The sequence below is a fragment of the Odocoileus virginianus genome, chromosome 27 (assembly GCF_023699985.2).
Source record: "Odocoileus virginianus isolate 20LAN1187 ecotype Illinois chromosome 27, Ovbor_1.2, whole genome shotgun sequence".
NCBI classification, from domain to species: domain Eukaryota; kingdom Metazoa; phylum Chordata; class Mammalia; order Artiodactyla; family Cervidae; genus Odocoileus; species Odocoileus virginianus.
In genome coordinates, this window is record NC_069700.1 from 23423685 (window position 1) to 23450478 (window position 26794).

The 26794-nt window shown below is 41.7% G+C and overlaps 1 protein-coding gene across 1 annotated transcript in view; it reads left to right on the forward strand.

The window, feature by feature from the left end:
* TNFRSF21 (TNF receptor superfamily member 21) overlaps positions 1-22318 on the forward strand; it is a 67232-nt gene extending 44914 nt beyond the window's left edge. The window contains exons 5-6 of the mRNA XM_020912297.2: positions 19061-19289; positions 20916-22318. Of these exons, the coding sequence (XP_020767956.2) occupies positions 19061-19289; positions 20916-21145 (459 nt within the window). The 3' untranslated portion in view covers positions 21146-22318. The remainder of the gene's footprint in view (positions 1-19060; positions 19290-20915) is intronic.
* The last annotated feature ends 4476 nt before the right edge of the window (positions 22319-26794 follow it).

The following is a 26794-nucleotide window of genomic DNA, read 5'->3' on the forward strand; positions in this document are numbered from 1 at the left end:
AGTGAATACAACAAAAAGGAATCAAACTCACAGATAAGAGAGAACAAACTAGCGGTTTGGAAGGGAAGCAGGGAGGAGCGAAATAAAGATGGGGAGAGGGAGGTAAAACTATTGGGTGTAAAATAGGCTAAAAGGATATATTGTACAACACGGGGAATATAGCCGATATTTTGTAATAACTGTAAATGAAAAGTGACCTTTCAAAATTATATAGAAAAACAAAGAAAACACACACACACACACACCAAAACACACAGAAACAGAATCATCGCTCACGATGCCGGCATTTTACAGGAGGGATGCATGTGTGAGCCAGATGTTGGAACATCCTCTGTAAAATGGCCATACAGAGGACTTGAAATGGGCTTTTCTTTTTTTCTTGGGACAGTGTCTCTACATTGAGAAAAGGCTGAGTCTATCAGTGGATGATGGAGATGGGGAGTGGGAGGTAAAACTATTTTCTGCCCCTTTAATCCACATCCTTACTGGCTTCCTCAAAAAGTGCATTTGAGAGAAACAGAATCAATATTGTGAAAAGTAGCTTGTTTTCTCCATGAATTACCAGTGCTAGATATCATATTTTGTTTTTTTTAAAGCCAAAACTCATATTCAGACAGAGCTTAATATCTTTCAGTTTAGGCCTGGCTTCTCCATCCTGTGTTCATGAGACTTGTCTCTTCATCTGTTATAACCCAAGTGCCAAAAGCATGTACACTTACTGTTAAGGAATTATATTTCAGTCAGCAGTAGGCTTTATTGTACACTAGTTAATTTCATCGTTTTGATCACTTGTGTGTGCATGCTCAGGCGCTTCAGTTGTATCCAGCTCTGTGCGACCCTGTGGACTGTAACTCGCCAGGCTCCTCTGAAAATGGGAGTCTCCAGGCAAGAATACTGGAGTGGGTTGCCACGCCTTTCTCCAGAGGATCTTCCCAACCCAGGCAGCGAACCCGAGTTTCTTTTGTCTCTTGCATTGGCAGGCGGGTTCTTTACCACTAGCACCATCTGTAATTGCTTATTCCTCAGCATTTCCTTGGGGGAGAGACAGCTGTCATTTCTGATTTCCCCATTAATTTTTATTTTTTTTTTTTTAACAGAAGAAACTTTGATATATCCACAGTTTGGGCTGAGTCAGGGGCAGGCTGAAACGACCAACCATTAAAATGGCTTAGGGAAAAAAGTACTAGGGAAAGAGATGGAGGAAGTGTTTTGTTTTTATAATCACTTATTCACACAACAAGTAAGTGTCTTTTGAGAATGATATAAAACACAGAAGCCATACAAGAAAAGTTCAACTGCTTAATATGTATATAAGCCAGAAAACACCATATACAAACCAAAGGCAAAATAATAACTGGGAAAGTTGTTTGCAATATACAGTTAATTTCCTTTAATAATGAAGAATTTTTGCTAATTAATTAAGAAACCAACCATCCGAAAGAAAAATGGATGGTTTGTGAACAAGACCATGCACAGGAAAGAAATCCTGAAGGCTCTCAAAGGTATAGTGATTTTTTTTTTAACCTTGCTCAAAATAGAAAAATTCACATTGAAACCTGCACTGAGATGCAATGTTAACCTCTTAGATTGGCAAAGAGGGAAAGGTATAACTCCATTCTTGTGTTGCGAAGGGAATAGAGAAGGTGGAACAGTATCCATTTCGAATGGGTGTGCACATGAGCCCGCCCCAATGGAGGGCCATCTGGCATGTACCAAAGTACATGTGTTTGACCTATGTATAGTCCACTCCTAGGAATACATCTGACATACATTCTTTTTAAAAATTTACTTTATTCAGGTATATTGTAAGTCAATGTTCCATTAATTTGTATTGTACAACAAAGTGTTTCAGTTATACATATATGAAAAATATATATGAAAATATGAAAAAGAATGTATATATATATATACATTCTTTTTCATATTCTTTCCCATTATGGTTTATCACAGGATATTGAGTATAGTTCCCTGTGCTATATGCTATACAGTAGGACCTTGTTGTTTGTCCATTTTCTATGTAGTAGCTTGCATCTGCTAATCCCAACCCCCCAGTCCACCCCTCCTCCACCTCATCCTATGTATATCCTTACATACATCCTACATATGTGCAGAATGGTGCAGGTAAATTATTCATTGTAGCATTACTTGCTAATAACAAAAAGGTAGAAGCGACACAAATGCCCTTCAATAGAGAACTGGTTATGTAAGCTATGGAACATCCATACAGTGGAACAGTACACATTTATCAAAACCAGTGAGTCAGCTCTTTATGTGCTAACTTCAAGAAACATTTTCAAACAAAAAAGTGCAAGGTACAGAACAGTATGGACGTAAACTCTGCCACCATATTGTAAAAAAAATTTGTAAAGGATGAAAGAGGTCTGGAATAGGGTGGAGAATACATGTACCTACTGAATTGGTGTAAGTGTAGACTGTTCTGGAAGAATACATGGGGAGTTGGTAACAGTTAACACTGGAAGGAAAATGAGAAGCTGACATTATTGACTAGTGAGGGGAAAGTATTTTCAGAGTTCCCTTTTGTACCTGTGGCATTGTGTACCACATATAGTCTAATTCTAATGGCATAAATTCAACTAAGATTTTTATTAAATGACACTAATTTAATCAGATTCGGGAAGTTCAGAAAATTTGGGTCAGAAAGATCAGCTTGAGCCTTCTTATTTCAAGGTCATGTGTTTTTATGAAATTATTTTCTATCCACACTTCTAAAAAAAACCATTTTAAAGCCTTTATTTAGCATCATGTAGACTATTTCATTATAACATTTGTTAACTTCAAGACAAATGTTAAAATAACTCACTGGCAGCTACCAAAGGCCCTTTGGAACAATACGTCAGTCTCTGGTTGGGTGGATCAAAACCATAAGATTGCCTGCCTGCATGCATGCTAAATTGCTTCAGTCGTCCGTCCTCCACCAGACTCCTGTGTCCATGGGATGCTCCAAGCAAGAATATTGGAGTGGGTTGCCATGCCCTCCTCCAGGGGATCTTCCTGACCCAGGGATCAAACCTGCATCTCTTACCTCTCCTGCATTGGCAGGTTGGTTCTTTACCACTAGCGCCACCTGGGGGGGGGGGGGGCTTCCCTGGTTGCTCAAATGGCAGAGAACTGCCTGCAATGTAGGAGACCAGGGTTCAATTCCTGGGTTGGGAAGATCCCCTGAAGGAGGGTGTGGCAACCCACACCAGTATTCTTTCCTAGAGAATCCCCATGGACAGAGGAGCCTGTGGGCTACAGTCCAAGGGGTTGCAACGAGTCGAGCATGACTAAGCATGCCCCCTGGAAAGCCTACCATGGGATGAATGCACCCCAATTAAAGGGTCAGAGCTACTGCACAATAAGTCTCCATACATGTGCTATATACACAGGTACCTGGCAAACTTTAAATTCACAGGACCTCCTTTTATATAGTTGGACACTTCTATTCTGTCTTAAGGCAAGGTTATGATTCTTGCAATCTTTTTTTTTTTTTTTTTTCGTGATTAGAATTGTCCAAAGGCTTTTTTTGTGGGAAAGGCTTACTAATGAGCAATAAGTCTCACTGAGTGAGGTTTAGGGAAACCTGTCATTTCCAACAGGGCCAACTCCTCCTGTAATGATGGGGCTGAGCCCTTGTAAGGCTGAGTGGTGTGTTTGATTGTGAGCTGACTCCAGCTCTGAACTCAGGGAGCCCCCTGACTTACTCTCCTCACTTCCTTTTTTTGAGAAAGTCGGTTGGTGAGTCAGCTCAGGCTTGATGTCAGCAGGCTGGACAGCTTGCAGACACACACGCGCTCCGCAGCTGGGCGGCCACGCCCTCCTCTCCTCCCTCCGGAGCCAGCTGGTTCTTACCAGCTCCGACAGCTTTATACCGCATTGCTTGTGGCTTCCTGTGGCTGTTACCCTGCGCACACAATTCTCTTAAATTCTCTTGCTTAAGGTAAGGATTAGCTAGCAGCCACACCTTGGCTTAAATGTGGGTGGTTTTTTAGCCCTTGGGATTCAGTTTTAAAATGAACTCTTTGAGATCAGAATTAGCAAATGGCATGTGTATATAAGACTATATATATAGATGGCTTCCCTGGTTGGTGGCTCAGTTGGTAAAGAATCTGCCTTCAGTGCAGGTGACCTGAGTTCTATCCCTGGGTCAGGAAGATCCCCTGGAGAAGGAAATGGCAACCTATGCCAGTATTCTTGCCTGGAAAATCCTATGGATAGAGGAGCCTGGCAGGCTTCAGTCCATGGGGTTGCAAGAGTCAGACTCAGCGATTAAACCACCACATATAAGACTATAGCAACTGCCTTGACTGGGGCTTGAGATGCTTAAAGGAGAAACTCACCATGACCAGCTTACCTGTTGTTGCTCAGTGGGTAAGCCGTGTCTTTCTCTTTGCAACCCCATGAACTGTAGCCCGCCAGCCTCCTGTATCCTTCATTGTCTCTGGAAGTTTGCTGAGATTCATGTCCATTGAGTTGGTGATGCTTATATAACCTGGGCTGATGTTTATATAGGATCTTAAGTAAGGTTGCAGTTGAAACACAGTTCTTGAATTATTCTATACTTGGACAGATCTAGGGTGGGTTGAGGGTGTCTTTCAAAATAATACTCCAGTGGTTTTGGCATGTCTGAGTCAAGTTAATCCTGAGAGCTTCCTGAGGGTGGGTGAGTCTGTTCTGCAGGTTCTGCTATTGGCTTGCAGCTTACCTGGGAAATGCATAGTTTAGTGATCACTCAACTCGGTCACTTCTCTTGTCTAGCATGGGGGTTCCCAGGGAACGTGAACGTCTTGGCATCTTTTTTTTTTTCCATTTATTTTTATTAGTTGGAGGCTAATTGCTTTACAGCATTGCAGTGGTTTTTGTCATACATTGAAATGAATTAGCCATGGATTTACATGTATTCCCCATCCCGGTCCCCCCTCCCACCTCCCTCTCCACCCGATCCCTCTGGGTCTTCCCAGTGCACCAAGCCCGAGCACTTGTCTCATGCATCCAACCTGGGCTGGTGATCTGTTTCACCCTAGCATACGTTTCGATGCTGTTCTCTTGAAACATCCCACCCTCGCCTTCTCCCACAGAGTCCACAAGTCTGTTCTATACATCTGAGTCTCTTTCTGTTTTGCATATAGGGTTATTTTTTTATTTCTTCTATGATTTGTTGGTTATTCAGAAGCGTGTTGTTTAGCCTCCATATGTTTGAATTTTTAATAATTTTTTTCCTGTAATTGAGATCTAATCTTACTGCACTGTGGTCAGAAAAGATGACTGGAATGATTTCAAATTTTTTTGAATTTACCAAGGCTAGATTCATGGCCCAGGATGTGATCTATTCTGGAGAAGGTTCCGTGTGTGCACTTGAGAAAAAGGTGAACTTGACTGTTTTGTGGTGAAACGGCCTATAGATGTCAATTAGGTCTAGCTGGTCCATTGTGTCGTTTAAAGTTTGTGTTTCCTTGTTCATTTTCTCTTTAGTGGATCTATCCATAGTTGTGAGTGGGGTATTAAAGTCTCCTACTATTATTGTGTTACTATTAATTTCCTCTTTCATACTCGTTAGCGTTTGCTTACATATTGTGGTGCTGCTATGTTGGGTGCATATATATTTATAATTGTTATGTCTTCTTCTTGGATTGATCCTTTGATCATTACGTAGTGTCCATCTTTGTCTCTTTTCACAGCCTTTATTTGCAAGTCTATTTTATCTGATATGAGTATTGCGACTCCTGCTTTCTTTTGGTCTCCGTTTGCATGAAATATTTTTTTCCAGCCCTTCAGTTTTAGTCTGTATGTGTCCCTTGTTTTGAGGTGGGTCTCTTGTAGACAGCATATATAGGGGTCTTGCTTTTGTATCCATTCAGCCAGCCTTTGTCTTTTGGTTGGGGCATTCAACCCATTTACATTTAAGGTAATTATTGATAGGTATGGTCCCGTTGCCATTTATTTTGTTGTTTGGGGTTCACGTTTATACCACTTTTCTGTGTTTCCTGTCTAGAGAAGATCCTTTAGTATTTGTTGAAGAGCTGGTTTGGTGGTGGTGAATTCTCTCAGCTTTTGCTTGTCTGTAAAGCTTTTCAGTTCTCCTTCATATCTGAATGAGATCCTTGCTGGGTAGAGTAATCTAGGTTGTAGGTTATTCTCTTTCATTACTCTAAGTATGTCCTGCCATTCCCTTCTGGCCTGAAGGGTTTCTATTGATAGATCAGCTGTTATCCTTATGGGAATCCCTTTGTGTGTTATTTGTTGTTTCTCCCTTGCTGCTTTTAATATTTGTTCTTTGTGTTTGATCTTTGTTAATTTGATTAATATGTGTCTTGGGGTGTTTTGCCTTGGGTTTATCCTGTTTGGGACTCTCTGGGTTTCTCGGACTTGGGTGGCTATTTCCTTCCCCATCTTAGGGAAGTTTTCAGCTATTATCTCCTCGAGTAACTTCTCATGGCCTTTCTTTTTGTCTTCTTCTTCTGGGACTCCTATGATTCAAAGTTGGGGCGTTTCACATTGTCCCGGAGGTCCCTGAGGTTGTCCTCATTTCTTTTGATTATTTTTTTCTTTTTTACTCTCTGCTTCATTTGTTCCACCATTTTATCTTCTAACTCACTTATCCTAAATTCTGTCTCTGTTATTCTACTCATGGTTCCCTCCAGAGTGTTTTTGATCTCATTTATTTCATTATTAATTTTTAATTGACTTTTTTTTATTTCTTCTAGGTCCTTGTTAAACATTTCTTGCATCTTCTCAATCTTTGTCTCCAGGCTGTTTATCTGTAACTCCATTTTGTTTTCATGATTTTGGATCATTTTTATTATCATTATTCTAAATTGCTTTTCAGGTAGATTCCCTGTTTCCTCCTCTTTTGTTTGACTTGGTGGGCTTTTTTCATGTTCCTTTACCTGTTGGGTATTTCTCTGCCTTTTCCTCTTGTTTAGATTGCTGTGTCTGGAGTGGGCTTTCTGTATTTTTGTGGTCTGTGGTTCCTTTTTATTGTGGAGGTTTCACCCAGTGGGTGGGGTTGGACGATTGGTTTGTCAAGGTTTCCTGGTTAGGGAAGCTTGTGTCAGCGTTCTGATGTGTGGAATTGGATTTCTTCTCTCTGGAGTGCAATGGAGTGTCCAGTAATGAGTTTTGCGATGGGTCTATGTGTCAGGTGTGACTTTGGACAGCCTGTATGTTGACACTCAGGTCTGTGTTCCTACGTTGCTAAAGAATTTGTGTGGTATGTCTTGTACCGGCGCTTACTGGCTCTTGGGTGGTGGTTGGTTTTGGTGTAGGTATGGAGGCTTTTGGATGGTCTCTTATTCCTTAATGTTCCGTGTAGTCAGGAGTTTTCTGGTTTCTCAGGTTTTGGGCTTAAGTCTCCTGCCTCTGGATTTCAGTTTTATTCTTCCAATAGTCTCAAGACTTCTCTAACTATACAGCACTGATAATAAAACTTCTAGGTTAATGGTGAAAAGATTCTCCACTGTGAGAGACAACCAGAGAGGTTCACAGAGTTACATGAAGAATAGGAGAGGGAGGAAGGAGATAGAGGTGAGCAGGAGGAGAAAAAGGGGACTCAAGAGGAGAGAGACAGATCTACACAGTTATCTGTTCCCAAAGTGTTCTCCATAGCCCAGACACCCACAAAGATTCACAGAATTGGATTGGGAAGAGAAGGGGAAAGGAGGAAATAGAGGTTTTCTGAGGTAGAAAACAGAGAGTCAAAAGTGGGAGAGAGTAATCAACACACTCCTGAATATAAATGGGAACTGAATATTGGATTCTTAAATGTCCAAAATTTGTATCACATACTGAAAAACAAAGATTAAAAATCTAGTGTAGAGGTTAGACTCTTTGAAATACAATATTTAAAAACAAAAACACAAAAAATTTAGAAATGTATATGAAGTTTGGTTTAAAAATAGGGTTTCTCTCTCTTTTTTTTTTTTTGGCAAGGTTATAGTGAAATGAAAATGAAAATTAAGGAATAATAGAGGAGTATTAGAGGACTTTAAAAGGAAATAGGAGAGAAAAAGAAGAAAAAGAAAAAAAAAAGAAAAAAAAATTTTTTTCCCTAATTAAAAAAATCGTAAAAATATATGAAAATTAAAGTTGAGGAGTAATGGGAGAGTAATAGGGAATTTTAAAAGAAAATAAAAGAGAAAAAAATTTAAAAAAAGGAAAGAAAAAAAAATTTTTTTAATTAAAAAAAAATATACATATATATCTAGGAATTTCTCTGGAGTTGTTGCGGTCAGCGTAGGCTCAGTTCAATTTCAGATAGCTCCTCTTTCCAGCTTACACTTCTCGATATCTGTAGGCCCCTTCCGGTGTAGTCGGTGTTACCTTCAGGGATTTTAATCTGTTGCACCGGTCCTTTCTGAAGCGGTTCCCTTTGTTTATTTGGCTTCTGTTTGCCGTCTCTTCGGTGTCTAATTTCCATCCTGACACAGGTGGGCGGAGGTGATCTCTTATTTAGGTTCGCTAGTTCAGTTCAGTCCTGCTACGGGGAGGGCGGGGCGCTGCAGACAGATACCGCTCCGTGTGGATAGCGCTCACCGTGTTCCGGCCACACTGGGTTTGCCCCGCTCACGGGTGTCAGTGCTTTCCCCGTCTACACTGCTCAGGCTTCCGGCTGCTCTATATGGAGCCGGCCCTGCGTTGAGTGCGGTTCCAATTTTCGGGTACTCCACAAAAGCGCGGATTCGGTTGCGCCTGCGTTTTGTGCCATTTTCGGCCTGAGCGGTTCAAGCAGCCAGAGGATTGGGCGCACTCTCCCCAGACGCGGTGCGCCTTTTCTCTCCGCGGCGAGCGGCTCTGGCAGCCAGAGGCTTGGGCGCACTCTCCCCGGATGCGGTGCACCTTTTCCCTCCGCAGTGAGCGACTCAGGCAGCCAGAGGCTTGGGCGCACTCTCGCCGGATACGGCGTGCTTTTTCCCTCCGCGGCCCCAGCGCGCGCCGCCACTCGGGTCTCAGGAAGTCTTTAGATAGAACCCGGAGGCCTGTTTGCAGTGTGGGAGGGGTTGGCTTCTCAGGGGCTGAGTTTGCCCTTTTCCCCTCCCCCCTGCCTCCTACCTCCAGCGGGGATGGGCCGGCTCTTCTCTGGAGTTTCTCAGTCCCTTTGTTTTGCGAACCGCAGGCAGTGTGTTCGGGCTGGTTAATTTTGACCCTTGCTATCCCACAGTTTAAAGAAGCTCCCTCCAATTCCTCTCAGAGTCTTCGGGCCGGTCCTTACCCTAAGCAATGCCGCCCGCTCCTCTCCGTTCCGCCCCGCTTGTTGCTGGCGGGTACGGGCGTCTGGGGTACTTTTCTGCTGGGAGTTGCTTTTAGGCACATAATCTGTGGGCCTTGTTTAATTTTTCCTCCCAGTTAGAATGCAGAAAACTTCCCCCAGTCCCGCCAGTGCGAGGGTTTCCTGGTGATTGGAAACTTCCTCTATTAAGACTCCCTTCCCGGGACGGGTCTCCGTCCGTAGCTCTTTTGACTCCCTTTTTATCTTTTATTTGTCCTACCTCCTTTCGAAGACAATGGGCTGCTTTTCTGGGCACCTGATGTCCTCTGCTAGCGATCAGAAGTTGTTTTGTGAAATTTGCTCAGCGTTCAAATGTTCTTTCGATGAACTTGTAGGGGAGAAAGTGGTCTCCCCGTCCTATTCCTCCGCCATCTTGGCTCCTCCCTCCGTCTTGGCATCTTGACATTGTACTTCTGTTCCTGCTTCCATCTCGTGACCTCTAGAAAGGAGATCTAGAAAGCATTAAGGCTGCAGTGTCTTAGCTGCAATCATTGCCAGTGTCTCAGTGGCAGTCATCGCTTGCCAGTCGATGATTTAGATTTAAATGTTAGCTCTGTCCCCTAGTTATGCAGTAGAAGCCCCTCTTTGCTTCCCTTTCGTATAATCTGGGCTGGGCGGGAGAAGTAAGAAGGAAGATCAGCAAAGCACTGAACAATCAGAAGCTTAGGAAAATTTGGGGGAATTTTTGCCTTCAGGTTATTTGGCCCATAGCCCTTCTTTATGTATTTATTGTCCTCACTTTAAAAAAAAAGACTCAGGAAACAAAGAAAAATAAAAGCATAGTACAACACACATGCATGACGTACCACCTAGATTCAACAATTATGTTTTGACATCTTTGCTTTATCTATGTATGTGTATGTGTGTGTGTGTGTGTGTGTGTGTGTGTGTGTGTATTTCCACTCCACATTTCTCTTTGTAAGACTTCCCTCCAAATTTCTTAGAAGTGCCAACCTTTCTTTTAAATGTTTAGGAATCATTGTCTTCTCAATTTCCTGTTTTTTTATTTATGTTTTCAAAAATTTCTACTGAGTAAACTTGGCTTCTTCTCGTGACCCCTTTCTCTGGATTGTACTGAAACAAGAATTCACACTCAGAAGAGTAAAGTCATTGTTTCCTAGCAGCAGGGACTTTAATGAAACCTTCCCCTTTTATTCGAGGTGGGATATTTTTTTAAGGGAGAAATCATCTTGTATAGGAATTCTTTAGTATCTGAACTTAGGAATTGAATAGATTCAGGTACGTGTTTTGAGGAGGTAGGGCTGGTAACCATCTTTATCTGAACCCTCATTTAGATCTGAAGTTCAGGAACCACATAACTTTGGATAACAAAACCTTTCTTATTATCTGAATTCCTTTTCTCTAAACATAGGAACCACATAGATTCCAGTATCAAGAGATGCTTGTATGGTAAGGAGGAAAGTGCTCGTTTTTATCAGAACCCAGTCTTACATACCTACATAGACCTATCAAAGGTCATGAAATTTAATTTGATCTTGGCAGCTGGGAGAGTGGGGGAAACAAGCTTGAGATAATATCATCATCCTTAAATAGTTGTAGTTATCTCTTTATTTGTGACTGTAATTCATTTGAGATAGACCTTTAGTGGAAATTGAATTTGTGTTTTTTTAAGTAGTCACTGGTCTGTTGGGATCTGAAATATTTTCTAATAGAAAGCAAGGTTGTTGACCACAGTTGAAGTACCTGGTGTTTACATAATCTCATCTTTATCTCCGGGAAGCCATCCAGCCGGGGTGCAAGATCTGTCATTGAGTTATAGGTCCTCTGGCCCCTGCAGTCTGATGGTCAGGGCAGAGCAGCTCCTTGTGATCATGTGATGTCTTTGTATTGAGTTTACAGGGTTTGTCAGTATCTGTAAATACAGTGAGTCTAGACAGGCAATGACATGACTCAGCAAAGAGGATTAACTTGGAAACTAGACCAAACCTGATATTTTTTTTTTTTGAAGTTTTTATTGTGGTAAAATACACATAACATGAAATTACTATTTTAATCATTTTTAAGTGTACAATTCAGAGGGATTAAGTGCATTCCCAGTACTGTGCAACCTTCATCATCCACCTCCAGAACTTTTTCATCATCCCAAACTGAAACTCTGCCCGTTGAATGATAATGACGCATGATCTCTGCTCCTCCATCTCCGGTAACTACTGTTCAACTTTCTGTCTCTGTGAATTTGCCTACTCTATGTGTGTCTTATCAGTAGAAGCATGTAATTTTTAATCTTTTGTATCTGGTCTGTTTCATTCAGCACTTAACAGTTTCAAGGGTCATCCATGTTGTATCATGTATCAGAATTTCATTCCATTTTAAAATCTGAGTAATATTCCCTATATGTATAAACAGCATTTTGTTTAACTATTAACCTGTTGATGGGCATTTAGGCTGTTTGCACCTTTTAACTGTTGGGAATTGGCTGCTCTAAACACTGGTGTACAAGTATCTGTTTCATTCCCAGATTTCAATTATTTTGGATACATGTGCAAAAGTGGAATTTCTGACTTAGAATTCTTCGTTTAACTTTCTAAGAAACAACCACAGATTTTAAGTGAAAGTCGCTTAGTCGTGTCCGACTCTTTTGACTGTACAGTCCATGGAATTCTCCAAGCCAGAATACTGGATTGGGTATCCTTTCCCTTTTCCATGGGATCTTCCCCACCCAAGGATCAAACCCAGGTCTCCCTCATTGCAGGTGGATTCTTTACCAGCTGAGCCACAAGGGAAGCCCAAGAATACTGGAGCGGGTAGCCTATCCCTTCTCCAGTGGACTTTCCCAACCCAGGAATCAAACTGGGGTCTCCTGCATTGCAGGCAGGTTCTTTACCAACTGAGATATCAAGGAAGCCCACAGTTTTAAAATATATTTTAAACGTAATTGTGGCATCATATTTTTGTGTGAGTGAAATTTGATCAAAATCTGTATTTTAGTTAATACTGTATCACATGTTAATTTCCTGTTTTTTTGTTGTTGTTTTTTTACAACATAGTATTTCGTTGTAGTCTCAGAATTGGATTAGAAGTTTCAAACTCATTCAAATTTTTTTTTAATCACTAAATAGTAAGCTTTCTAGCCTTTTAGCAGTAACACTAGATGCCTGAATAAGTGGAACTGTGTCAAAATTTTGAGTGAACGTAAATTAGAAATTTAGCATTCTATTCATACTTAGTTAAACAGGTGGAATCCAAATGTCAAATTTTTTAGCTAGGCAAAAATGGAGAAGTTTTCTAAAATATATATTATAATACTGTTATGTATTTGTGTGTACAAACACTTTTCTATTACACTTGATAAAGCTTGAAAAAGAATAACAACAGAAGAAAGAGAGACAGAAACTGGAAGACGTAAATGAAATGAGAGCTCTAAACATGAAGCAGAAAAAGTGAAACAAACAATAAAAGTAAAAGATCATCATATAGTCTAGTTGTTTTTAAACATGGCTGCTCATTAGAATCACATCTGGAGCTTTGGAGAAAAGAACAATGGTTTCTGTAATCTTGGGCAGTTTACTTAAACCTCTTTGAGTCATAGTTTGCTCATCTGTAAAATGGAGCTAATAAGAGCTACCTTAGCATCAAATAGATTCCTTATATTCATGTTACATCATTTAGCTGAGCATTGATGATGACATTTTTTTAAGTCCCTTTTTGTTTACTAGAGCTGAGTAACAAGCTGGTCAACTCAGATGGAATAACAATTAGTTTCCATTGAATTTAGCAAATGTATTTTTGAAAACCATCTTTAAGTGATAGAAATTTTCGCAAATGTGACATAAGAACTCTTCCTATTTTCTAAGTGTTGGGTGAGATCTGGAGGTAAAGTTCAGTTGGAAGGGAGACTTTTGAGTGTAAGGAGCTTTCTCCTTAACTATCAGGCATATTTGGCTACAGAGGGGAGAGAGAAGGCTCTTATGGAATCTGACTGGGTAATGCCAGGAGCCAAGGGGTTAAGTTGAACCATTTTGGCAGATTGGCAAGGGGCATTCAGGCTGGGTAATTAAGGCTTCATTTCAGGAGATCACTGATGCATCAAAGTTGTTAATTAGTTTTATGAAAACAGATTGTACAACCAGGGGGAGATTGTAATTGGGTAGTAATTGAAAATAACTCAGTGCTAAACCTTAGTTGAGGAACCAGTGGGAGTAACTTGGAAGGACAAAGGGAGTTGGGGGGTCTGCAGGTGGTGAGGGGAGAGGACGAAAGAGCCCGTAGTGAGGCAAACAATAAGTAAGACAATGTGAAGAGAGATGACCTAGAGTAACCTTATTCTTTTAGAAATGAGGAAACAGGTCTGAAAAGGGACAAAGTTTTTCCAAGACCACACAGCTAGTTACTGATAGATTTCTTTTCTTTCCTTGCCATGACGTTCCAGGATTGGCATGACTTTGATTCTTAGGAGTTGACTATGAAGATCATGAAACATGCGGAAAAGAAGGCTTCTGGGGCTGGAGTCCTCCACCCTTTCATGTTTGCAGAGTATCCTCAGGGATGCTGTTCCATCATAGGAGAGAAGCAAAGTCTTCTCAAACCCTTGTTTTGTTTATTTACCACCATAATTACACCTTTTGCATTCACGGACTCCACCATCCCTGGGGGCTGGAGCAACACTTCAGGCTTCCACAATGTGTCATCCTAGGAAAGGCCAGTCAACAGGGAAGTGAGTTTTGGTTTGATATTAAAAGAGGAGAGTTAATTTTTCTTTGGGGTATAGCTGATTTACAATGTGGTGTTAGTTTCGGGTGTATAGCAAAGTGATTCAGTTATATATACACATATATTGTGATATCATTTTTTAGATTCTTTTCCTGTAGATGTTATTTCAGAGGACTGAGTTCCCTGTGCTACATGGCAGGTCCTTGTTGATCATCTGCTTTATCTATGGTAGTGTATGTATGCTAAGAGGGGAGTGAGTTTTGAGGTTCAGTTTCAGATTGTGATTTGACTGCATACCCAAAATGGGTAGGTGGCTTTGGGAAGCTGGTTGAGGGAGGGAGGAGAGGGTTGCAAGGATAAACTAGAATTTGCTCTTTCCATTGCGACCCGGGACAAGTTACAATCATTGTTCTCACCAACGCTGCCCAAGCCTCTGTAACCAGAGACATTCAAGCCCACAAACCTGAGTCAATAGCTTGTTTACCTAATCTTATTTGGTTGGTTCCTTATACTTAGTAGTTCTGGTAAATCAGAAAGGCAAGTAGTCAGCAGTGAAGCTGTAGGTATGACTCAGGTGTCAAGTACGGTGAACCACTTATCTCTGTTTTCTTATCAGTTTGGACCAGCAAATACAGTATCTGGAAGAACAAAGTGCATTTGCATGGAAACTAATCAGGAGAACATTTGGGGTTCACTTGGCCAAAATACATCGTGTGCTCTTGAAGTTCACACAATAGACCCATATAGATTTGGGCTACTTGGGAAGCTCTTTCTCACAGTCCCTGCTTCCTCCCCCTTCTTGGCCTGTCTGTCTAACCCTTATTTCTCAACTGAGTCTTCTAAGTTAGCATGATTACCTCATGGCTATAGAGCAAAAACAACTCTACTTTTCAAGTTTCTCCAAAGGAACTTCAAATGTCTATCTGGTGGATCCATTGCCTTTACTGGCCGAGTTTTCCCAGAGGCCATTAAGTCAGTATTTGCCTCACTGCAATAAGTTGGGAGGACTGTTGTCCTTTTGTACCCGTGAACGCTTAAGAAAAGTGTAGAGAGGTGCTCAGTCAAGTAGATGATTTTCCAGCTGTCCTGTTCCTTGGCTCTCAATAAAAATAACTCTTACAGCCATGTTTTCAAGTTAACAGAGGGAAAACACACTTATTAGTGGTGAGTATGTTTAAAAAATAACATTGTTTTCCTAATTATAAAAATTAATGTCCCTATAGAGGGGCTCTGTATCAATCTAGAGGGATGGGATGGGGCACGGGAGATGGGAGGGAGTTCAGAAGGGAGGGAATATATGTATACTTAGGGCTGATTCATGTTGAGGTTTGACAGAACCCAACAAAATTCTGTAGAGCAGTTATCCTTCAATAAAAGAATTTAAAAAAATTAATGTCCCTGTAGAGCATTTGGAAAGCTTAAAGAAGAAAAAGGAATAAACTGAGTTACTCAGGATCTCTTTTGTGAATATTTTGATAAGTTTATGTTCAGATCTTTTCCAGGAGGATATAGCCTGTTTTTCTAGACATCCGGCTTTCTTGTTTAGAGCGTTTTTGTCTTCTTTTTTAGTACTTGAATCTTTTTGTAAGTGCTTTTTATTTGCTATAAATTCAATACTGAACCGTGAACTTTCTGAACTGATAAAGAATTAATTATTACATACATCCTGAAGCCTCAATTTCTTTTTTTTACTATTATTACTTATTATTTTTGGTTGCACTGGGTCTCCCTTGCTGTGTTGGGGCTTTCTAGTTGCGGTGAGCATGGGATACTCTTTGTTTCAGTACTCAGGCCTCTCATTGTAGTAGCTTCTCTTGTTGCACAAGCTATTAGAAGCATGGTCTTCAGTAGTTGAGGCTCGCAGGCTCTAGAGCACAGGCTCAGTATTTGTCGAGCATAGGCTTTAGTTGCTCCACAGCATGTGGCTTCTTCCTGGACCAGAGACCAAACCCATGTCCTCTGCTTTGGCAGTGGACTCCTATCCACTGTATCACCAGGGAAGTCCAAGCCTCAGTTTCTTGTTAGAGAAAGCACAGGTGATAACACTGTTGAGTTGCAGTGTTGCAATCCAATTTTGATAGATACAGTCAACAGGAAAGCAAAGGGAGGAAAGAAGTAAGTTTCTAGGGGAGGTTTTTTCTTTGTTTTTCTTTTTCTGATAGGAAAAAACATGCAGGTAACTAGAGAAATCTGGAATGCAACCAGCTGCTATGTATCTTGTGTCTAGTAACATATCTCTGCTAAGCTGCTAAGTCACTTCAGTTGTGTCTGACCCTGTGTGACCCCATAGACGGCAGCCCACCAGGCTCCCCCATCCCTGGGATTCTCCAGGCAAGAGTACTGGAGTGGGGTGCCATTGCCTTCTCCAACAGATATCTCTACTTGGTAGCAAAACAGATTTTCTAGAAAGATGTATGTCAGACGGTCTCTGGCTTTAGCTGTGATTGTGAGCGCTATTGTGGAGATGCTAAAACCATTCCTAGTGGCATTTCCCCATTCACCCAACTCACCGCTAATGATTGGACAGCACTGCTTCAGCATTCTCTCTTTCCAAATTGTGTTGGGAATCATGTGCTTACTTTCCACTGATAAGATCCTTTGGTAAAAATGGGGGGGGAAATTAAATAATGAACTGAGTTCAGGAAATAGGTGGGTGGACTTCTTAGTCTGTTGGCATGTGATTTGTGGGTGGGAATTTCTTTTTAAAGCAAGAATAGTGCACTATATATTGGCTGACTGAATTATCCGTGTACTGGAGTGTAGACAAGTGTTCTTTGTCTAACTGAGTGAATAAAAAACATGTACTGGCATGAATGGCCATATGCATTTTCAAGGAGGAGGGGCGCATGCCAAGGCCTAATGAATTCAGGTCTTCAAAGCATATCTCTGAGGGCTTCCCTGGTGGTCCAGTGGTTAAGACTTGCCCTTCCAGTGTAGGGGGTACAGGTTAGATCCCTGGTCAGGGAACTAAGATCCCACATGCCTCAGGGCCAAAAAATCAAAACATGAAACAGAAGCAATATTGTAACAAATTCACTAAAGGCATTAAAAATGATCCACATTAAAAAAAAAAAAAGCTATCTGTAAAGCTTGTCTGTGGATCAGAAGGGGATTGGTGGTAATACATGTTACCCAAGTCTTAAGCTTGCTCTGGAAGCAGAAGCAGGATGTTGGTGGTTTGTACAGGGGACAGATGCTATTGGGACATTAGACGTGCCATCATCAGAGGTCTTCAGAATCTGCACTCAGTTGCAAGAATTTATCATGCCTCAGAGGTTGTAAAAGAAGCAGTCGTGCTTTTCTTTGTGCATTTTACCACTGGTCAGCGTCATGCTTTGAAATGAAGGTCAGTGTCCTCCTGATTGGGGAACTTGAAAATGTCTCGCTTGACATGCGGGGAGTCGAGTCATGAAGTTTCTAATGAGCGGTGATTAACAGCTCCGGGAAGAGCACACATCATCCCTTGAACCCTGCCCTGTGTCATCTGGCCACCTGGCTCCCGGATTTCCCTCCCAGCCAGAAGAGCAAATAAAAAGATAAGTCAGCCGACTGGGAGATGCCACCAGTGCCTGCCGCATTTCTAGCCTATGGTGTCAAATGACAAGGGCAAGTAGAGATACCCAGCTGGGCTGAGTTGAACATTGGCTTTCTCCCAGGATCTGTGTGCCCTCTTGGGCCTCAGTCATTTCACCTGCAAAATGGGGTGATACTACTTGTCACTTCTGCCCATCTTCCCTGGTACAAGCCTTGTGCATCCTGGTACAGCCATGTTTATACCTCACCTGGCCACAATGGCATCATCCTACCTGGTCTCCCCACATTGATCCTTGCCTCCCTAAAATCCAGGCTCGATGTCCAGCCAGAGTGGTCATGATGCTCACTGTCTATCTGAAATCATCTTGTTTGGTGGCTTTCTTGTGATTGTCCTCTGACCCCCACCCTGGAATGCGAGCTTCATGGTCTCCACTACATCCTTAAGAGCCCATCCACTGGTTTCAGAGGGGTGGTCCTCCCTCTCTCTTTCTAGCTGCTTTTGCCTCTGGTGTTCTCCTGTTCTCATTCTTTGAAGCAGTTTTACTGGGTCCCAGAGCTAGTTTGTAGTGGGAATCAGGAGATGCAGGGTCTCGTCTGAGTCCTGCCACTTCCTGGCTGAGTGCCCTAAAGACAGTCACTTATCCTCTCTGGGCCTTTTTCCTTGCCTGTAAAGAGAAGGGTATATTCGTTTGCAAGGGCTGCCATGGTAAAGGACCACAGACAGGTAAGCTTAAGCATCTGAAGTGTGTTTTCTCACAATTCTGAAGACTAGAAGTTTGAGAAAGAAATGTTGGTAGGGTTGATTCTCCTTAGTGTCGAAGATGACTGTCTTCTCCCTGTGTCTTTATGTGGCTTCCCGTCTGAGTGTCTGTGTCCTCGTCCCTTCTTATAAGGACATTGGTCACATTGGATGAGGGCCCAGTTGTACCTTCATTACCTCTTTAAGGTCATGTCTCCATAATAGTCGGTCATGTTCTGAGGTATCGGGAGTTAAGAGTTCAACTTCTGAATTTTAAGGGCACACAAATTCATCTCAAAACAGAAAAGAATATGCTGTATGTTATCTAAACTATTTCCAGTGGTACAAAATTATATTTTAGGTTGGGGATTTTCCTTTTCACTTTCTTGTCTAGTTACACTCCTGTGAGGTTAACAGCTTGATATACACATAATTCTTCATTTTTAATCTTCAAACATAACCCTCGGTTGTATTTTGAAGGGTTTATGAGTATGTGTGTGTGTGTGTATTGCTAGATAACAATAATGTAAGTTATGGGCTGTCAAAATGGGAGGATTTCTCTATAAAGTGTTAAGTGGAACAAAAAGTGTCTGGAAAGGGCTCTTGATTTCATTTTTCTCTATAATTGTTTAATTTAAAAATTTATGTTTATTTTTTTCACTTGAAGTAGAGTTGATTGACCATATTCTGTTAGTTTCTGGTGTGCGACAAAGTGATTCAGTAATATATATATATATGTATATATATATACACACACCCATATATATATATATTCCTTTTCAGATTCTGGTCCATTAAAATTTCTATAATTTTGGACTATGTAGTTCACAATGGCTTGTTTCTTTTCTCAGCTGGACACTGACAAGCTGGCTCTCCCCATGAACCCCAGCCCGCTCAGCCCCAGCCCGATCCCCAGCCCCAACACGAAACTTGAGAATTCCACGCTCCTGACGGTGGAACCGTCCCCTCTGGACAAGAACAAGGGCTTCTTCGTGGATGAGTCTGAGCCCCTCCTTCGCTGTGACTCCACTTCCAGCGGCTCCTCCGCGCTGAGCAGGAACGGCTCCTTTATTACCAAAGGTACAGATGGCTGGCACCCCGCGTTCGTTCTTAAGCCTCCCCCAGAACAGCCCCTGGGATCTCTCCCTCTATTAGTTCCTCGTTCCAGTAGGAGCAGGATGAACTGAATGACCTGCCCTGGACTCTGAGGTGAGGCTAGCCTGCGAGAAACTATGTCATTACCCATCCGAGACCCGCCTGGAAAATCTTTACAGCCCTGACTATCTGGCCGGGGGCCGTGTCCAGGAGTATCGGTCACCCTCAGTCCTCATGATGCTATCAAGTGTTTCGGGGAAAGTCCGATAACATGTAGTCTGGCACGGTTTTGTTTTTTTTTTTCCTTTTTGCAAATTATTTACCAGGCTTGTAGAACACGGGGATTTAAAGTATAACTTATCTTGAGAGTCTGGAGTATAGGTTTTATTGACTCAAAATTCGCTCTGTTAAACTTGGTTGCAAATAATGTTTTAAAGATTCTGGACTGACGCATTTGGTAAATAATTTGCTACTTGCAGTTCTGAATAGCAGGGTAGGGAATTAACAGGTATACTATTGATGACTGACTTTTGTTAGCAATTTCCTAGTTTGGGTAACACCAGTTATATTTTACTGAAAGGGCTATATTTTATGTTGTTATATTTTACATATTTATAAAATATATTCTATTTTACATATTTATATTTTGTACTTTATATAGTCATATACCTATTCTTATAAAGATTCATAGTTTGTAATTTGGTACATATTATCTTTTAGAGAATACATTTTATAACGGTAATAATAGTTTAGTTTCTTACCCCATTTTAAGATATAACCCAGCAAGCATTATTTTCTTATTTATGTGCCTTGGCTCTTAGAAGTTTACTTTTAAAATGTAACAAAGTAAAAGTGAAAGTCACTCAGTCGGGTCCAACTCTGTGCGACCCCATGTACTTCTCTAGGCCAGAATTCTCCAGGCCAGAGTGCTGGAGTGGGTAGCCTTTTCCTTTTCCAAGGGCTCTTCCCATCCCAGGGATCAAACCCAGAACCCAGGTCTCCCACATTGCAGGGGGATTCTTTACCAGCTGAGCCACAAGGGAAGGCAAGAGTACTGGAGTGGGTAGCCTATCCCTTCTCCAGCAGATCTTTCCGACCCAGGAATTGAACCGGGGTTTCCTGCAGACAGGTTCTTTTACCAACTGACCTATCAGGGAAGCCCAAAAGATAACAATGTAATTAGAAAATCAGATAAGCTGATTATTAACCTGGAATGTTTGTGGGGGAAAGACTGGGCTGATCTTTGCTTATTAACACACGCTACACACGGGAAAAGTGGTGACGTTTCTTTGTTTTAAGTTTCTTTAAGTATTTCAGCATCCTCCTGAGTTTTGGAAGAACTTAGAAGTCACTTGAGTCCAGGCAAATGTCATGTTCCATCAACAACCCAATCAAGCAGATCCTTGTCTGATCTCTATTAGGCCAATCTTGCATGTTATCTTATGCACAATGTTGGCAAAACCCACCCTGTTGTTTAAAATGTGCCAGAGCTTCACTCCCTCACCTTGTCGGGGGTGGGGACAGCCTGGGGCGAGGATCACTGTCACCTTAACTCTCCCGTTGCCTAACGCAGTCCCTTGACAGCTGTCCCCTTCCCTCTCGTCCCTGCAGAAAAGAAGGACACAGTGCTGAGACAGGTGCGCCTGGACCCCTGCGACTTGCAACCTATTTTTGATGACATGCTCCACATCCTGAACCCCGAGGAGCTGCGGGTGATCGAAGAAATTCCTCAGGCCGAGGACAAGCTGGATCGGCTGTTTGAGATCATTGGAGTCAAGAGCCAGGAAGCCAGCCAGACCCTCCTGGACTCTGTTTATAGTCATCTTCCCGACCTGTTGTAGAACACCAGGAATACTGCACTCTGGAAATTACTCAATTTAGTGGCAGGGTGGGTTTTTTTTTTTTTTTTAATTTTTATTTTTTTGGTGTGTGTGCGCGCGTGCGTGTGTGTTTCACGGAGTATATGGCCAGTGTTTTGAGTTCTTTCTTTTTAAAAACCCATCTGGGAAATTATCATATAAGCCTTTTCAACTGTTTCAGAATATCCACCACTGAAGTTTTTTTTTAGGTTCCCTATTTTCTCTGTTTTGCCTTTGTATGTATTCTCAAAATTGTTCTGTGCACTTTAAATTCACTTAATGAACCACAAATGCAGTGTGGCTTTTCTCACACACTGGATTGTGAGGCTCTTCTTAAAAGTGTCATGGCATCTTATGAATGCTATAAGCCGTCTTCGTGTCTAAAAATCCACTTCTGCTTTTATTATTACTATTTAATTATTCGTCATTTATGGATTTTCTTAAGGGTTCGAGAAATGTAAGACTCCATTGAGTTACTGTAATGCAATTAGATTTTGAGTTATCTTTCTAATATGCCTTTTTGGATAGTTCATATTCATGGCTGAAACTTGACCACACTGTTGCTGATTGTATGGTTTTCACCTGGACACCATGTTGAACGCTTGATTACTTGTGCTCCCCTTATGCTAATCTGCTCTGGGCTGGAGACATGAAGTCCTCACAAGCCATCACGACTTTGCTATTCGAGTGGCTTGATAACCAGGCCACCAAAGAACTTGAACTTCATCTTTTAAGGATTGAGCTGTTCTGGAACCTATTGCTGCACTTTGGAAAGTCACAATTGAAGTGCCGGTGACAATTGGCACCTTTTCCAAAGGGAATTTGCCCAGCTTTGCTTGACAAGATGTCTTGTTTTTTATACACACATAGTCAATAGGTCCGGTCTGCCCTCAAGGCCTCGGTCTTGGTGGGTTTCCTTCATTCAATCACTTTAATTAAAAATGGCTGCCGCTGTAAGAACTCTTACCTGATATATTTGCAACTCTGCTCCCATTTATAGACGTGCTGTCTGATGCTCAGTTGATGGATTCTAACGCAAAGGTGGTGTGGACTCCCTTTGTGTGGGTGGGGTTTGTGGGTGTAATGGTGAGGGACTGATATCAGAAAAATGCCTTCAAGTGTACTAATTTATTAATAAATATTAGGTGTTTGTTACTTGAGTAGTTGGAGTATATTTAATCCTTGTCTTATCTGTGTGTTCAAGGCAGAACTCTTTGATCAGTCTCTTGGAAAAGTATATTCTAAAAACTTCAGCCTTTCTAGGGACTTCTCTGGTGGTTCAGTGGTTACCAATCTGCCTCGCAATGCAGGGGACCTGGGTTTGACCCCTGCTTGGGGAACTAAGTCCCCATGCTGAAACTACTGAGTCCACATGTCCTGGAGCCCGTGAGCTGCAACTCGAGAGCCCACTCGCCACAACCAAGAAGTCTGCGTACTTCCACGAAAGATCCCATGGGAGGCAGCTAAGGCCCAGCACGACCAAAGAAAGAAGCATTTCAAAAAATTTAAAAAATTAAAACTTTAGCCTTTCTAATTTGTGAATCATGCGTATTAGCAAAGATTTGTGTTTGAAAAAGTACCCAGAAATTCATAGAGAAAGACTTCCAAGCATTGAAGGTGACCAAGCGTTTCCTGATTTTGCAGGGGTGAATCTGAGGCTTCTGCTTTTGAGACCGTCTCTGTTTTAAGAAGTGAGGATTTGGAGGTGGAGAGGTTTAACTGCTGACTAGTCCTTGGACTATGTGCTTCTTACTCATTTCCATCTAGGATACTAATGCTCATGGGCGGGTCTATACAAGTTCATAGACTTCTATATGAAGCCCCGTTGCCTCTGAATAGCTATGGGCAACTTTCTGGGAAGTATGGCAGGGTAACATCTTATGTGGGGGGGGGGTACATATTACTTTACATTTTATCTATTATGTTATATTTTATGTTTCACTGCATATCCCCCTTAGCTTGGGAACTCTGGCTCTAGGGAACTCCCACAGTCAGAAGCCTCAGCAACTTTGAGTTCCTCTTCCAGTAAGAAATTGGAAGTAGATACCCAGTCTGAACACTTTGACACCCTTGTCAGTGACATGAAAGGGGTTTTCTGCTTTTGTGTACTTCCATGTGGCTGGTTTCTAGAGAGCCATCCTGGGATTTGGTTTCATGGCTCTTGGGCCAGGTTTCCCTTCCTCTTTTGTCTACAGCACAGAAACTCTTCACAAAAGGAAAAGCTAAACCAGAATGGGTCCTGGGTGGTAGTAGAGACAGATTTTTGTCTGTTTCTCAGAAGATTTCAGGAGCACTGTTGATTTTATGTGGGGGTGGAAAACATGAATGAATGAGTCAGCATAGTGGTTATTAAATGTGTAAATTCTTCATATCTTGGGGATGCTTTTGCTTATTATTTACACAGCTTTATACTTTATTGACTTTTCACATTTATCCTATAAGATAGGAACTATTATGCCCATTTTATAGATTAAAAATAGGCTTTAATTTAAAGGCTAAGGAACTTGCTTAAGGACCAACAAAAGAGCTGTAGTAATCAGACTTCAACTTGAATCTGAGACTGTTTATTCGGTACTAGAACCAGAACCAGAACTCGTTTGTCAGAGATCATGGTGATGAAATGGAACTGGGTTATAGGGAAAATGCTATACTTAAGTTGAATAAATAAGGTGGCTCAGATGGCAAAAAATATGCCTGCAGTGCAGGATACCCGAGTTGGCTCCCAAGTTCCCCTGGAGAAAGGAATGGCTACCCACTCCAGTATTCTTGCCTGGAGAGTTACATGGACAGAGGAACCTGGTGGGCTGCAGTCCATAGGATTACAAAGGGTCAGACACAACTGAATGACTAACACTTTCACTTTTTCACTGTAGGGAAAAATGCTATACTTAAGGTGAATAAATAATTGTGAAAATATAGGAATGGCCTGGCAGCTCTTGGTGACGCAAGGGGAAAGGAACATAGGAATTGTGGTTAAACAGAAGCTTAACATTTTTTAAAAATTAATTTTTATTTGAGTATAGTTGCTTTTTACAATGTTGTTAGTTTCTACTGTACAGCAAAGTGAATAAGCTCTATGTATACATATACCCCATCTTTTTGGGATTTCAGAAGTTTAATATTGAATTAATATATATATAGCTATTCTTAAAAAAAAAGCAAAGGTTAGTTGCACTATTAAAAAACAGCATAAAAAAACCACAGCATGTTCTGGTCAGAGTTAATGATAATCTGATTCATATACTATGTTGCTCACCTTGGAGCTTTTCTCTCTGGTTGGAGCTGCCTTACTTTGAGGGGTCTGGGAAACCAGAAGGTCTCCAGTGTAGAGTTGAGGGAACAACCAGGAGATTAAGAAACAGGAAAGGGAGCAATTGTTGGGAAATTACACTTGATGATGAAGATCCATGGAGGGAAGAGAAACACTGTAAGTAATCTGAAAGGCTAAGGAAGGGACAGTTTATTTTTCTTTAGAGAGTCATACTGTTTCCTGGAGGCCGATTTAGGCTAAATGCAGGCGAGCTTTGAAACAATTAGGGCTGGTTTTCAAAGGAGAGAAGGATTCCCACTCTGGGGAGATGTTGGACATGCCTCGGTGCTCCTCTTTGTGTAAATAAGCATTGTCTGGGAATGAACAGGTTGTTAACAAGGCAGATTTCCAGACAGTCTGATTCAGGAGATTTGTGGTGACATGGAAAACGAGCTTCCCCCACAATTTTTCTGGACACCCTCATTGGGCCACATTGACAAAAGTGGTTTAGATTCTTGACTCTGTGGACCGGAGACCAGCCAACTACACCATCTGGGAGCTTTTAGAAATGCATAGTTTGAGGCCACTTTGCTGTGCTCCTTAAACATTAATAAGCAATGAAACACTTGGAGATCTTGTTAAAATGCAGGTTCTGTTTCAGCTGTTGGGGGTGGGGGTAGATACCTGGACTTGGATGCTGCCGGTCACCAGATCACATTGAGCAGTCTGAGATTAAGCTTTGGTTTCAAGGAGGCTTACAGAGTAGCACTGATATGCGAGAAGATTATACCCACTGCACAGGAGAGATGATCCAAAGAGATTTCCAGAGTCAGGCAATCCTGATCAGAACCTACAGCAACTGGAATCAGCCAGGGGAGCTTTGAGAGCTCTCACACCCAGGCTAAACTCCAGACCAGTTAAGTCAGAATCTCAGGGATGGGACCCAGACATGAGTGTTTTTGAAAGCTCCCCAGGAGATGCCGATGTTGTCAGCTTGGACAATCGCTGATATAAGACTGAATGAAGAGTGTGCTTCTAAAGCCCTACCCCAGATCTGATGGGTAAATCTTACAGGGAGGTAACCTGGGAATCTTGCTATTGCCAGTCCCACTCAACTCTGCAGACTTGCTTTAGGCTCCATAGCATGCATGCTCAATCATGTCTGACTCTCTGTGACCCCATGGACTGTAGACAGGCTCCTCTGTCCATGGAATTTTCCAGGCAAGAATACTGGAATGGGTTGCCATTTCCTCGTCCAGGGGGTCTTTCTGACTCAGGGACTGAACCCACATCTGCATTTCCTGCATTGACAGGCAGATCCTTTACCTACTAGCCACCTGGGAAGCCCTTTAGGACCCATAACCCTGCTTTAACATGTTATATAACTGTTAGGAATGTATACACTATCAAGTTCAGTTGGGGCAACAATTTATGGCTTAATTGCTCTGATAAACCCACCTGCAACTAATCAATTCTTGGGGCTTTGAGCATAATATATAAAGTATGATTAATCAAGAATATTTGGGAAGGGATGTTATGAATGTATAATTAAACAAGAACACTTGGGAAGTTATGTTATTCTGATTTATGTTTCTATGTATATTTGATTGAAGGTTTACCAATTTTCAAAGAGATGAAATAAGATATCATGAGACATAAAGCTGCACGGATTTAATCATAGAATCTCAGACTTTTGCAACACCTGGGCCACTAGGGTATCAATCTCATTGTCTAGTCCTGTAGATGCAGCAGCTAACCTACCTTGACCTCAAGTAAATCCAATCTTTTTTTTTAGCAAAATTGTAGCCCTTACCTTTGTACGGAACCTTGGATATCATCCAGGGAGCCTGTGGTTTTCAGATGGGAAGTTAGGTCACTGATACAAATCATAATGTTGTGGCATCCTGGAAAGAACACTGGGTTTGGGGTCAGAAGTCCTTAACCTACAGCTGCTGTTGGTTAAGACCAGAAAGGTCTGGGACTTCCCTGGTAGTCCAGTGGCTAAGACTCCACACTCCCAATGCAGGGGACCTGGGTTCGATCCCTGATCTGAGAACTAGATCCCACGTGCCACAACTAAAGATCCCTCATGCCATAATGAAGGCCCCACCACTAAAAGATTTCTGTGTGTTGCAATGAAGATCAAAGATCCTGCTTGCCGCAACTAAGACCTGGCAAAGGAAAAAAACGACCAGGAAGGTCTGAGTACATCTGAGCTATCTATCAGAGTAAGGTCGTATCCCAGGGCTAAGGAGGCTCTGAGAGTTCCAAGGAAGTAAGAGACATAAGACAGACACTGTTACCATGGTCAGATCAAGTTCTGGATCAGAGACCAGGATTCAGACATACTAGAAAGAAAATTGAGATGAGAGAAAAGCAAT